Raw genomic sequence first — 13241 nt, forward strand, 5'->3', positions numbered from 1 at the left:
ATCTGCCACCGTACCGACAAGCTGTCAAAATGTTAGCAGGGATTTTGACAGTAAAATGACTCAGGAAGACAGCTGGAATAAGACTTACAGGTTTATTTGGTGGTTTTACATTGTTTTTCTCTAAAGATAGTTCTCAGCATTATGTGAGCATCTAAAACAGCAGTGGTGATAATGGGCTAGTCAAAGCAAATGATGGATTAAGCTTGGTTTGCAGGGGTGCCAAGCACAGTACCTTGGCTGGGGGGATGTCTGTAGGGAGGGTGTTGGTTTCTGTTTTCTCATTGAGTAGACTTAAAATAGGAGTGCAAAGACTGGGCATATCGAGCCTTTTCTGATAAGCATAGGCATGTGCAAGGGAAAGGCATAAAAAGAAGGTATTTTTAAACATATCTTGCAGTCTGATTGCCTGCTAGATTCTCCGTTACCTCTCATAATATGCTTGAAAAGTTTTATTTGCGCCTCGAGGGTGATGAGCCTGTCTTCATTTAGGGATGCAACTGCAGATAATACCACTGTGCTATTGACAGCTTTATGCACTCTCACTAGCAGCCTGCCTTTCTTATTTACTCACTTGTATATGTGTTGCCTTGCAAAAGCAGTACACTTTTCTACCCTGCTAGTTATAATTGCATCCTGGGCCACCTTGTTACAGAGCCTGTTCCTGTAGCTTGAGGTGAAAGAGCCAATTGTTGCTGTTATAAATTTTATTTTTTTTCCCCTATGTATAATTGAGCCTGGATAGTTATTATGTTTCTTCCTAGGTTCATAATTAAAGAAACCTCGAAGGAGAGCTTTATAACTATTATAAGGGCAAAAGAGGTGGTAACGTTCAGTGTGAGCTTGTTTATAAACAGGTAGATTTGAGCTTCCAGAATTTTCAGGTATGTAGCTGAAAATTCATGATGATCCAGAAACATTAAAGAATAGAATAGTGTAACAAAGTCGGTAATGTCTGTTAATCACTTAAATTATTTTTATAAGACATTAGGTGTAGTTCAGTACTACAAGAGTTAAAAGTTTATGAATATTTATGATTTATGATGTCCTTGTAATGTCTATATAATTAGTAAAATTACTGGACATTTCCTTTGTTATTTTAAAAATAAAATTATATTTTATTTTGCTTTTTAAAACCAATAGTTTTGTGTGTTGGACTCCACATGGTATCCTTCATGTGCTTTGTTTTGCTGCTTATTCTGCCAGCGGTTGTTTTGGTTGGTAGGTTTTTCCCCAACATTCCCCAGTGTCCTACCTTCTTGTTGAAGGGGGTTTTGGAAAGATGCTTCTCATCATCAGATATGCTTTGCTTCAGGTCCTTTGGTTCGTGTCCGGCAGAAAGTATTTCTCCCTTGGATGTGAGTGGTCCAACAGATCCATAATTTTGCATTTCTTAAGTTTTTGGGTGAGAAGCGGAGTCAGAAATAATAGTGGTTCATTCTGGTGGGGTTGCAGGAGAAGGACCAAAACACCTGTCAGACACTTCTGGGGCCTACAGGCAAAAAACCCCTCCTTTCCTTGGGGACCTGTGCAATTTGTATTGTGGAAAATGGGTTCTGTAGGCGGAGATTGCTGGTAAGTATGGGGCAGTTATTGTCAATTCTGTTGTTAATTGATATTACATCTTTCTGTTGATTGAATTATCTCATTTCTCGTGCTTGCCTGCTTTGTAAAATGGAGTGCAGCCAAGATGTCACACACGAAACTTGAAACACATTTTTTTCTTTTTTCCTTTTCTGAAGAAATACTTCAGTTATTAATATATTACACTTCCAAGCCTGAAGCCAACCACGTGCTCTTTTGTAGTATATTCCTTCATGGGCAGATGGACATTTGACATAAAGTTAATCTGTTTAATGCAGACTGTGGATATTGAATGAAGCTGAGCGTTCCTCCATGTCTGTTGTCTGTGCTCCAGGTGAAGAAGTACCACATCACCTCTGCTCACAGCTTTCCCATCCTGAAGTTGCGGCTTGTGAAATCCCTTGTGCAATGGACTGCGTCATCAGCGAGTGGTCCCCATGGTCCCCGTGTTCCCACTCATGCTCCAGTAAAAATGCTGAGGGCAGTCAAAGCAGAAGTAGGTCCATCTTGGCCCTTCCAGCTGAGGGTGAGTGTTAAAACATTTTTGGATCAATCACTGTTTGTTTATTCAATGAATTGACTTACATTCCTCAGCTACACTGTGTTCAGATCAGAGCTAATCCCAATACTGCAGCAATGAGGAATAACACTTAATACTTGTCTGTACTTCATGCCCAGCCAGTAAAAGATCTTTATGGGCTTGAGTTAATGCATGTGTCACTTGGAGAAATTCTGTCACACTTCAAAATTATTTACTTCAGCCTATGAATTATTGTCTATTTAGGGCCAGTCTGGGTGTGAATTTATTTCAGGAGAGCTATATCCTATATTAATGAAACTGCTGCATGACAGACTCATCATGCGAGTGTCTTTATGTAGGAACGTATTAGTACTGATTTAGAAAAGAACAGTGAGCTGTGAAAAACGAGGAAATTTATTAATGCAGACCTAGAATGTATCAACCTTCTTGTTTTTCTATTGTAGCAGGTAAGTATCTCTTGATGAATATATGTAATTTCCTCTAGATCATCACGGACACATCGTGTATCTGGATGTTTACATATCAACATCAGTGATAAAATTATTTACACAAACGATTTCATATTAGAAATGTAGTCTTCTAACTACAGTTACACGTGTGGTAATTCATTTATGTGTTGGTTTATAACGCAGGATTTGAAAGGTACCACATCAGGTGCATAAAAATTCATACGACGTGTGAACACATCTAACAGAGTAAAGCCTTGTTGACAGAACGAAATACCTGCTATTGTCAGAACTGTGTGGAGCTACTGCAGCAGCAAAGAACTTCTAGATGCAAATCTAGTGAGGACAAGCTCTCTTAAGTGCTACTTTGTAAATTATTACACCACCACTATTATTGTAAAATAGCCACCCACTGTTTCTGGGGCAATGTAAGGACCTGATCTTGCAAAGCCTTACTAACGTGAATGATCTGTAGTCACATAAACATCCTTATAAGCACTTGCAAAGAAAACTGGGGCCCCTGAGGATGAAGACTGCTATATGCTTGTCAATAAGTATTACTAAAAAAGTCTATGAGCTAGAGGATAATTAAAATCAAAAATACGGTTGGCTTCATGTTTTCCATGGAGATAATGAAATGCAAACATGGAATTATGAAAGTGGTTGAAGTAGTGAATTCTGGAAGTACATAAGCTCAGTCATCTCAACCTGAAACATACTAAACTAAAAATGACTTTGAACTGAATACTTTTTAGTTTCTCAGGAAAGAGTAATTAATGAGTAAAATCAAATGCCTCAACTTTTTCTGTACGTCTTTAGCAATGAGTATAATGGCTTACTATGCCGAGTCACACACCTGCGTACAGATAAATAGGGATTGATTTGAATTTGTGGAGCGTGGAAGTGGTTTTAATACCATTATCACTGCAATACTAAGGCAATGTTATGTTACCTGTTTTTTCTGACTCTTTCATACCCAGCTCACAGCTCAGCCACCAACTTCTGCAGAGCTCTGGTACCTTTGAAAGTGCCATTTCATTTGTCCTCTATCAACTGAGGCAGCGTTAGCTGTGGCTCTGCTGACTGAGGACTTCTGGGTGCCATCTCACAGCCTGACTTCAGTTCAGACCTTTTTGGGTTGTTTTGTCCAAGCTGTTCACCAGCTCCCAGAACATGATAACCAGGAGGCTGTTGATGAAGCTAGAGGGGTTTGGTTTAAATCAGGTTTTAGAAGGTATTTCTTTATGCAGCAAACTTCTGAAACTTGGTGCAAGAGGAGATTGTGGAGGCGGTCAGTCTCAGCTGCTTTAAAATGGATTAGAGGAACTGATAAACATCTGGTCCATAAAAAAGTCTGTAAATGGCAACTAGAATGGCTTAGGCAGTGATGTGCTGTCCTGCTTTCCTTGTACAAAAGTTGTCAACAAACTGCAGAAATGGTCAGGCTCTGGTGCTTTTTATAAACTGCATCTCCTGCTTGCAGTTTTGCAGGCAGACTGCTAGGTTGCATGGAACAGGTGTTATTATCTTAAGTTAAAACTGCCTTATTATTACTCTCCCTTGTTTAGGAAAGCTTCCTTACTTTGGGTATTCTTGAATACAACACCCTAATTTTTCCCTGGGAAGCTCAAAATTTTAGTTTGATCCATTCTTTTTATTTTTTCCTAGTGGACCAGGCATTTTGCCATTTGCTTGCTAAATTTTTTATTTTTTTTTTTTACATGTGCTTAAACACACAGGAACAATAACTGGTCTGCATTTTTCCTGCCAAGTCAAAATCTTCAGGAAATAAGTTACTTGGGGGATTTTCTACTCCATCATCATACTAAACATTTCTGAGACTGTGTGGAACAGTCCCGTTTTCATGAAAAGATGAAGAATAATGTGACATGGTTATCCAAATCAGTGTGCTACGAAATTTTTCTCTCTCTCTTTTTTCACTGCTATTCATTGTGGCCATTTGGGATCATAACTTATCTGAGGAGGGTCGGTCCTGCAAGGCAGTAGACATCCCTTCGAGGAGCAATATACTTTCATCTCCTGTTGATTGTAGTAGGGTGTAAAGGTGCTCTGAACCTTGTGGTATCTGGCCCCAACACTTCGGTTCTTTCAAAACCTGCAGCACTTTGGCTATGTCACAAGTTGCCGGATTCTCTTACCTGAAAGAGAATGGGTTTGATTTTAGTAATTTTTACTTCTTTCTTCCTAAAATAACAGTGCTTACTGTTAAATGTCACTGCATTACTCCTTAGCTTTTGGGCTGCAAACATCTGCTGCTTTTATGGGATAAATTCAGGCTGCTAGCTAGAGTGTTAAAGCTTCCAGGGAGGCTGTTCAAACTCCTGTACTTTGTGGATTTATCACCAGTTGTTGACAGATTGCAGTAGCTTAGGAAAATCTTTGGACACCAATTTGAAGGAAGCTGCTTCAGGAAAGTAAAGGCTTCATACTCAAAACCGATCTTTCAAGTTCCCCCCCCCCCCCCCCCCCCCCCCCCCCCCCCCGCCTCGCTTTGATTTGCAGATGTGGGTATCGTTTGATACATTCCCCCTTCAGGATGGTTCAGTAACCTCTGCAGCTCAACTTTTTTAGGCAACGCATGAATACAGTCCGAATATTAGAAAGAAATGTTCCTCCTTGGGAAATTAGCAAGGAGAGTGAACATAAAAATAATGCTTAATTTGTCTTTAAACCTAATTGCATGTTTGCTGAGTGATACTGGCATTTAAATGGAATTAACTTGGCTGTGTGTAGGAGTATCAATAAGGTAACTCAGAAATATATTTGCCTATTTCTGTTTCCATTATGCGTTGGAATACAATTTTATGCAAGGCTAGTTTAATGGGGAAACAATATTTTAGAAGGTTGTTATTGCAGCCATAAAGGTCAACAGCTTTATTTAAGCTTTATTTATTTATTTTTTTAAATGGGGGGTGTGGGGGAAAGAAGATATTAAGCAAACCTAACATTTTTATTCATTTTTCCATGTCTTCCTTTTACCACATGTCATAAAATAAAATATGATGTTTTCTTGACTCTTTTTCAGGTGGAAAAGCCTGTCCCCCTGACAGAGCCCTGCAGGAGCACCGTGCCTGTAATGATCACCCGTGCGTGCATTTCTTCTGGGAAACTTCTCCCTGGAGCTCTTGCTCTGAAGACGTGCTGGTAACTGCACTCAACACAACCATTAACTGGAGCAAAGAAGCGACTTGTGGGGTGGGCATACAGACAAGGAAAGTCTTCTGCATGAAGAGCAGTTCTGGCCAGGTCACACCAAAAAGGTATTTAAAGAAAAGTTATTAGTGATTATTTGTAATTGCAATACGTGACATACAAAGGCATTTTCAGCTAGTGTATGGAATCTGCAGTGTTGAAAATAATTTCATTTCAGGTTTAATTCTTGAGCTACTATTCCATCACTACTATGAAAGGGATACTAATATGTAATGAAAATAAATAACTAGCCCATTTTTAATTTTCTCTGTAGATCCAAGCAAAATGCATGCTTTTAGTGGTGTAGATTTTTTTGCTGTAGCTGCTCTCAATTTTCTGGAAATATTTTTCCTGAAGGACAAGTGTGAGGAAAATACAAAGTAAATCTGAATATAACATTCATCTATACATTATTAACAATGCTGTAATAAAATAGAAACAAATACATTGCATTATATTTACACCACAACAAGGCAGAACCATACATGTAATCTATATCTTTCAGTTGATTTATATAGCTTCTATAATGTGATACCAACACAACAAAATTATATATTCTGCAATACAAATATTCCAAATTTTGCTTTGCTTTACTAAATGGCGAAAATAAGTAGCACAGATGTTTTCCCTAATATCAAAAAACAAGACATTGCTAATTATTTTTTGCACTTTTAATGAGTCTAGAGGCTTACAATCGAGTTTCATTTCTTATTGTAGCTCTCAAAACAATCCTGTTCATGTAAGCAGACTGTGTTGATTTCAGTAAAGTTAATTAAAATTCTTGAGGTTAATGAGATTAACTAAATAAAAGGAGGGAAATGTAGTATTCATTTGTATCTAGAATCCATTGATATGCTGTAACTTTACCTAATTAAACATATTGTTTATAGAGCTATATGAGGTCTAAACTAATTGTTTTCCCCCCTCCACTTTTGAGATGGTGTAAGGGGAAATGGAACAAGAGGGGGTAAGTAAATACTTGAGTGAAGTACGTGAAGGGAAACCAGAGTTTCAGTGCTGAAAAAAATCCTTCCAAAAGAAGATATTTGTATACTGGGGACTTCAGAAAGTGCCTGTCCTTGGCTTTGGTGTGGTGGCTACAGTGCCGTGCTGTTCCTCATGTAATGGAAGTGGCTGGATCAAAAAGGACTGCTGAGTTCTTAAAAGAGCTTTTTAGTGATTTTTTTTTTTCTTTTGTTGCTGTGCTGCGTATTCTTCTTATGGCCATAATTGTCTTAAAAAGAAAAAGCTTAAACCTCTAGAAGTCTTCAGGAAGAAGGTTCCAAGTGAAGGAATAAAAACTCCATGTTTCAAAATTAAGTATTACCTTGTAAATACCCAGGAGGGCCTGACCAGTCTGGTGACTGGGTGGAGGGCAGCCCTCCTCCCTGGGGGCACCAGTGATGGCAATAGTGTATTTTATGTTTGAGTTGTTGAAAACTGACCCAAAGTAATGCTGGAGTTAGAACTGCTGTGGTGGAAGTCTACCGTTCACTTGGCTTCAGAAATGGGTTGTGTTACGTAAACAACGTTTGTGTGTTGGCATAGTGTGGTTTTTTTGTTTTCTGCATTTTTCCTGATTTCCTGAAGAAAAATTACACCATACCCAGAGAAGGTGCAAGGCACAGAAAGCCAAAGAAAACTTAAATGTTTGCAGAAAAATATTTCAGTGTCTTCTTCTAGATGGCAGAAATCTGCCCTCTAGGATAATCAGCTAAATGAGAAGGCATGTCTCTTTGTATTTATTTTATTTTAAATTACACCTCCAAGTACCTTATTACTATCTTAGTAACAGAAGTTTGACTGTAAGTTTTATTTTCTTTCCTAGTAGTGTTCAGTGGCAAATTCATCTTTCAAATGGGTTCATTTTGCATTGCATACATTACTAAGTATTTTTGAGTGATCATTCTACTAGAAATTAATAAAAATTTAAAAACAGTAATTCCCTTTCTGTTCCCTGACTTGAAATGCAAGGTCTGCCTGATCCCAGAAAATTGTCCGTTTTCCACCCTTTTAATTTCTATGTATCAACTCTGCCTGAAACTTTTATTAGAATACGCATGACATATTTTTCATTTAGGAGTTAAAAATTAATTAAAAAAGAAAATATAGAGCTCTTCATACTATACTGTGTTGTACAACTTTGTAAATAACAGTTGAGGCCTCAATCAAAGATCACTTTAAGCTATATTTGCGTTTCCTAGGGGTTGAAAATGGAGGAATACAATGTTGGGCCTTACACACAGTTGCAAGTGCTTTGAAGGCTCTTGTATGTTGTGTTAAACCAGGACTACCTTATAAACATAACTACTCGCTTTCTTCGCTAATAAATAGATCTGTTTTGCTTCAGTGAGCTTTGTATTTTAGGCATCATAGACAGTTACATTTAGCCTGTAGTCATCAAGCCAAGCTCCACTTTTGTAGCCTGTAGTCATCAAGCCAAGCTCCACTTTTTTCAGTAGTACTATTATTATTTTTAATCTTTGAAGTGTACTAAATTCAGTTGGATTACATGAGTGCAAAGGAGAAGAAAAATGAGGCTTGCCATGACCAGGAGTGATGTCTTTGGTATGGCAGTATGTTCACAGCCCTGTGAGAGTCTTAGGAGTAAACCATTTCTCAGTAGTTTTCATTTTTTATTATATTTTATCTTATCTTTGCTTTTGGTTCAATAGATGTCCAGAGTCCATCAGACCTGAGACTGTGCGGCCGTGTCTTCTCCTCTGCAAGAAAGACTGCATTGTTACGCCTTTCAGTGAGTGGACTCGCTGCCCAACAGCATGTCAGCCTGGTAAGCCTTTAAGAAGTCAAGATTTGGGAAAAAAAATAGAGAATTGCCCTAGAAACATGCAGTAGTTGTAGCTCATGTCAGTCTAATAATTTTATGGGCATTTGTCTGAACGACTTGCAGTGTTGTTGACACTAATGTTGTTGGGATACTTGTGAGCAGATTTGGAGGTGTAAGTTCTTTTTACCTGGAATAAATTCCTTTTGGGCTTCTGCCTTCAGAGTCAGAAGTCCAAGGTCCCAGCGCTGTATGGCTATAAATGGAGTTGCTTTATTGTATGAAGTTTATTTCTCCTGACCAACCAATACATACAGGGCTGTGCAGTTATCTCCTGTGCTTCATGGCTTTTCAAGGACCATACGTGTCTTTGATCTAGTTGGTTAGCTTTTGTACGCCAAGCGTTTAGGAAAGTTTCCTTATAATGATCTAGTGGTTTTTGTGACAAATTTGTGTGTTTCATTAATTGTTCTGATGAAAGCCTTCTCAGTTATCGGAGTGTTTCATTGTTGTTGGTGGCTTCCTTGCCCTTCAAAGATTCTCAGTGGATGCTCTGGCATACTCCTTGTTAGATTTCACAGGAAAATGAGTTGCTTTCTAAAACAGTGAATCCTGTTTTAATTAGCAATTTATTTTTAGACTTTAAATGGGCTGATTATGAAGAAGTAGAATAAATTACCTGGTAAATTACTTTGTTTATTAAATAATAGTCTACAATTAAAATGAGAAGAAATTAATTATTTAACCTCCTTGGCAGTGTTATCATTTTAATATAATTCTAAATTAAAACTTCTTAGATGGGGGAGTTTGCTTTTTGCTAAATCTGTTATTGATATGGCTGCATTGCAAGTTTGGGGTTTTTTTTAATTTGCATTGTGCAATTAAAACCTCAGCATGATAATGAAATTTCAAAACCACTATACATATGTGAGTTGTTAGGAGTTTTGGGGTTTTTTTATAGAAAAGTTGTATTTAATGAAAACAATATACAGATGGTGAATTACTAAGCAGATCAAGCAGGCACAGGTATTGCCTGGCAGATTTAAAATTAAATGTGTACCAGCATAAGATCAGAACTTAGACAAACATGCAATCACTAAATCAGCTTTACACAGAACTTTACCAGTTAGGCTGTTTGTAGTTTATCTGAGAAAATGCGTCCAACTTTACTATCTAACAATAAAAAAGCTGACATTTTCCCTACATTTAAATGTCATCAGACAACTGGCTGTCTTTTGGCGAAGGATTATCTCATACTTCAGAAGTGTAGGCAGCGGTGAACTTAGGGCTATAACAGATGGATGGACAACATAATTCACAAAAGAAGTGCAATTGAATCCAAACACCTGTTGGTGAGGCAGGAACAGAGAGGTTGCTGCAAGTTATTGATTCTCTGCCATTTCAGATACTTACAGGTGACAACTGTCTACCTCAGTCTTCTATAATATATCTGTTTTAATGGGTCTTTGAGGATAAATCGAAACAAGAATCAAAGAATCGATACAGAGGTTTCAGAATATGAAATGGTTTGAATGAGCAGCATGTAGATTTCCCTTTGTCACCCGCTTTCCTGGTGGGGAAGGTGTCCTGGGGAGGTAACTGATTTCAACATGGGTGATGTGCTCTCTGATCTGTCAACATAGATTTAAAATGGGGAGATTAAAAAAAGCAAGTACCTGACAATAAATACATTTTTCATCTTCCTACTGAAAGTGGATGGTATCTATAAGTACCTCTCCTTTTCTGGCCATTGGTTGTCCAGGGGGAAGGTTAGAAATTTCACTGTTAGGTAATTCTCTTAACAAGTTTACATGAAATATTAGGTAGTAACTGTCCTGTTTATTTCCCCGTGCCTTAAATCAGATTTGAAGCAAGATGAGGTGCAAGTGGATTAAAATGCATGGCATGCCACAAAAAGAAATGCCAGTGACCTCTACTTCGTGTTAGAGAGCTTCTGTCAAGGACCTGCCACTTCCAGTTCTCCTAAACAAACACTCAACCAGAGCTGGTCAAAACTGAAGACTTACCCCTTCAAAAGCTTTTAACTGTACAAAAATACAGGACGCAGCTCTGATTTTGGTGACTAAAATCTTGGAGAATCTGTCCTTATTTGACTGCTCAGAGTCTTGTGTTGACCAGACTCTGTCTTTCCGTCTGGTCAGGGGCAAAGGGCATGGAGCTGAGTGTTTAGTGTAAAAGCTGGACCAGGCATAGCACAATTGAGAGTAGTCAACAGGGATTTTGTCCCTCACCTGAGAATAGTGATGCACCTTTCCACGCCCTGGGCAGAGTACTGGGGAAGACCTGGGGATCAAATGCAGAAGAAGGAAAGGTACAAGAGCAGGGGAGGCATGAGAAGAGTGGATTGATAGAAGGAGTCATATGGCTCTGAGCTGTACGGAGAGGAGACTGGAGGCTGGTGGGACAGGATGTGGGAGTGGAAGCAGAAGTGAGGCAACCCCAAAATTCTCAAACAGCATTATCCAAGTTGCAAAGTCAAGGACATAGAAGTGTCATGGTTTAATCCCATTGGGCAACTAACTTCCCACCACAGCTGCTTGCTCACTCCCTCCTGGTGGGATGGGAAAGATAATAAGAAGAGTGTAAGTGAAAAAACCATGTTGAGAAAAAAGTTTAATAAGTAAAGCAAAAGCTGCACCTGCAAGCAAAGCAAACGAAGGAATTCATTCACCATTTCTTATGGGCGGGCAGGTTGGTATTCAGCCATCCTCGGGAAAGCCGGGCTCCATCACACATAACCATTACTTGGGCAGATCACCCATCTGTGATGGTGATGCCATCACCGTGAGTGTCCCCCCTTCCTTCTTCCTTGCTGAGCTTATATACTCAGCATGTCATTCAGTGGTATGGGATATTACTGGGGTCAGCTGTCCCGGCTGTGTCCCCCCCCAGCTCCCTGTGCAGCCCCATCCCCCTCGCTGGTGGGGTGGGTGAGGGGCAGAAAAGCCCTGGGCTCAGCAGTAATGAAACATCTGGATTAGCAACACTGTTTCCAGCAGAAATCCAAAACAGAGCCCCATAGGAGCTCCTATGAAGAAAATTAACTCTACCCCAGCCAAAACCAGCACAATATTTCTCTGTGGCCTTTTTATTACAGAAAAAATATGTCCTAGAATTACTTACCAGAGCAAAGCTTTTCAAGGAGTGCTTGACGAAAATGTTTCAGATAAAAATTCACTTTATTTTCTGTGTGTCCCCTGGCACGGGAATTAAGGTTGGGTTTGGATCGTGGGTGGCCAGAAGGTGTTGCCAGCTGCAGGCGAGGCTGTCCTACCCTCATGTCCCCCCTTCAGAACTCGTCAAAGCCTCATCGCTGTCACCTTTGACTAGTTTTCTGCTGTCTCAGAGCTAAATAGCTTCTAAATTTGGCCCTGAAATCCTGGCTGGGTTCTCCTCTGGACCTCTCTCCCACTTTTCTATACATCTCCTTGGCTGTGTGGTGATGCTCTTAATTACAGCTGTAGGTGCCAGGGGAGCTGTAAGCACAGAAACAGAGCCAGCCAAAGCCAGCGCAAGAAGTTAAGATGGTCTTGAGATCCTGAGGCTTGATTTTTTCAATGGCCAAGCCATCATACCCATGCTTGAAATCAGCTGAAATTTGGCTTTAAAAGGACAGTCCTACATAATGCTAATACTCTGGAAAATCAGGCTATATCAATTTTAAATGAGATATAAAAATTATGTTCATTAGCATTTGTAAGGAATGCTGTAGAAAAGCCAATGAGGAAATTCAATTTTGAAAATGGGGTTTGAGTAATGTGCAATAAATGTTGAGGATAATTTAGTTTCTTGAGGTGGAGAAAATTACTGTGGGAAGCTCATTTAGATTTGGTACTGAGTAATAGGGAGGAAATGGCTAAGATTCTAATGGTGGTAGATAATTTGAATGAAAATCATCACAAAGTGATAGAGTTCATGATTCTTAGGAGAAGGGAAGGATGGCAGTATCAGTAAGACACTTAAAAAAAAAGATGGACTTCAACAAACTGAGAGAATTGGTAGCTATACCTCTTGGAAACATGTTCTATGCAAACGGGAGTCTAGATGTCCTGGAAGCTACCAAAAAAATCTGTAACAAAGGGTGGAATCCTTACTGGATTCTGTGTTCTGTCCTGAAACTACCATAGTAACAAATGAGTAGCGCAGGGGAACAAGGTATGTGTAAGTCTGTATATGATATGCGTGTTCAAGCTTCAAACCATGAAGAGAAAACATCAAACACAGCTAGAGAAGCCCTTTATAACATCATCAGTGCTCAGAATTGTTTTTCCTTTTTGCTTGTCAAATTGTTTCACAAAAATTAGAAACAAGAAATGGAGAATGCAAGTTGCACTGTAAGAGGATATTAGTGAACAACAGTTACATGAATGGGTTAAAAGTAATGGAAAACTGAATGACATATATGCCCATTACTTTCTGAGAAACAAGGGAAACACAGCATAGGGAATGTGCAGTTGCTGCTGTTGTTTCCTGTCTGCATCCAGGAGAGGAATGGACTAAAGAATAAGTATTTCCATAAATTAGATGTTCCCACGTCTGTAGGGCTGTATGAATAGAGAAGGAAGTAATGAAGTAACTCCAGAGCATCTAGCAACTGTCTTCTGGGTGAGAAATTGCAAAGTCACTAAGAAACTAACTAAAAATTAGTAATACC

General features: G+C 39.0%; 1 protein-coding gene across 1 annotated transcript in view; it reads left to right on the forward strand.

Annotated features, from left to right (window-relative positions):
• Window positions 1-13241, forward strand: part of THSD7B (thrombospondin type 1 domain containing 7B) — a 270043-nt gene that overhangs the window by 118544 nt on the left and 138258 nt on the right. Inside the window, exons 8-10 of the mRNA XM_005433182.4 lie at window positions 1916-2107; window positions 5615-5849; window positions 8457-8572. Of these exons, the coding sequence (XP_005433239.2) occupies window positions 1916-2107; window positions 5615-5849; window positions 8457-8572 (543 nt within the window). The remainder of the gene's footprint in view (window positions 1-1915; window positions 2108-5614; window positions 5850-8456; window positions 8573-13241) is intronic.

The sequence above is a fragment of the Falco cherrug genome, chromosome 8, assembly GCF_023634085.1.
Source record: "Falco cherrug isolate bFalChe1 chromosome 8, bFalChe1.pri, whole genome shotgun sequence".
Lineage (NCBI taxonomy): Eukaryota > Metazoa > Chordata > Aves > Falconiformes > Falconidae > Falco > Falco cherrug.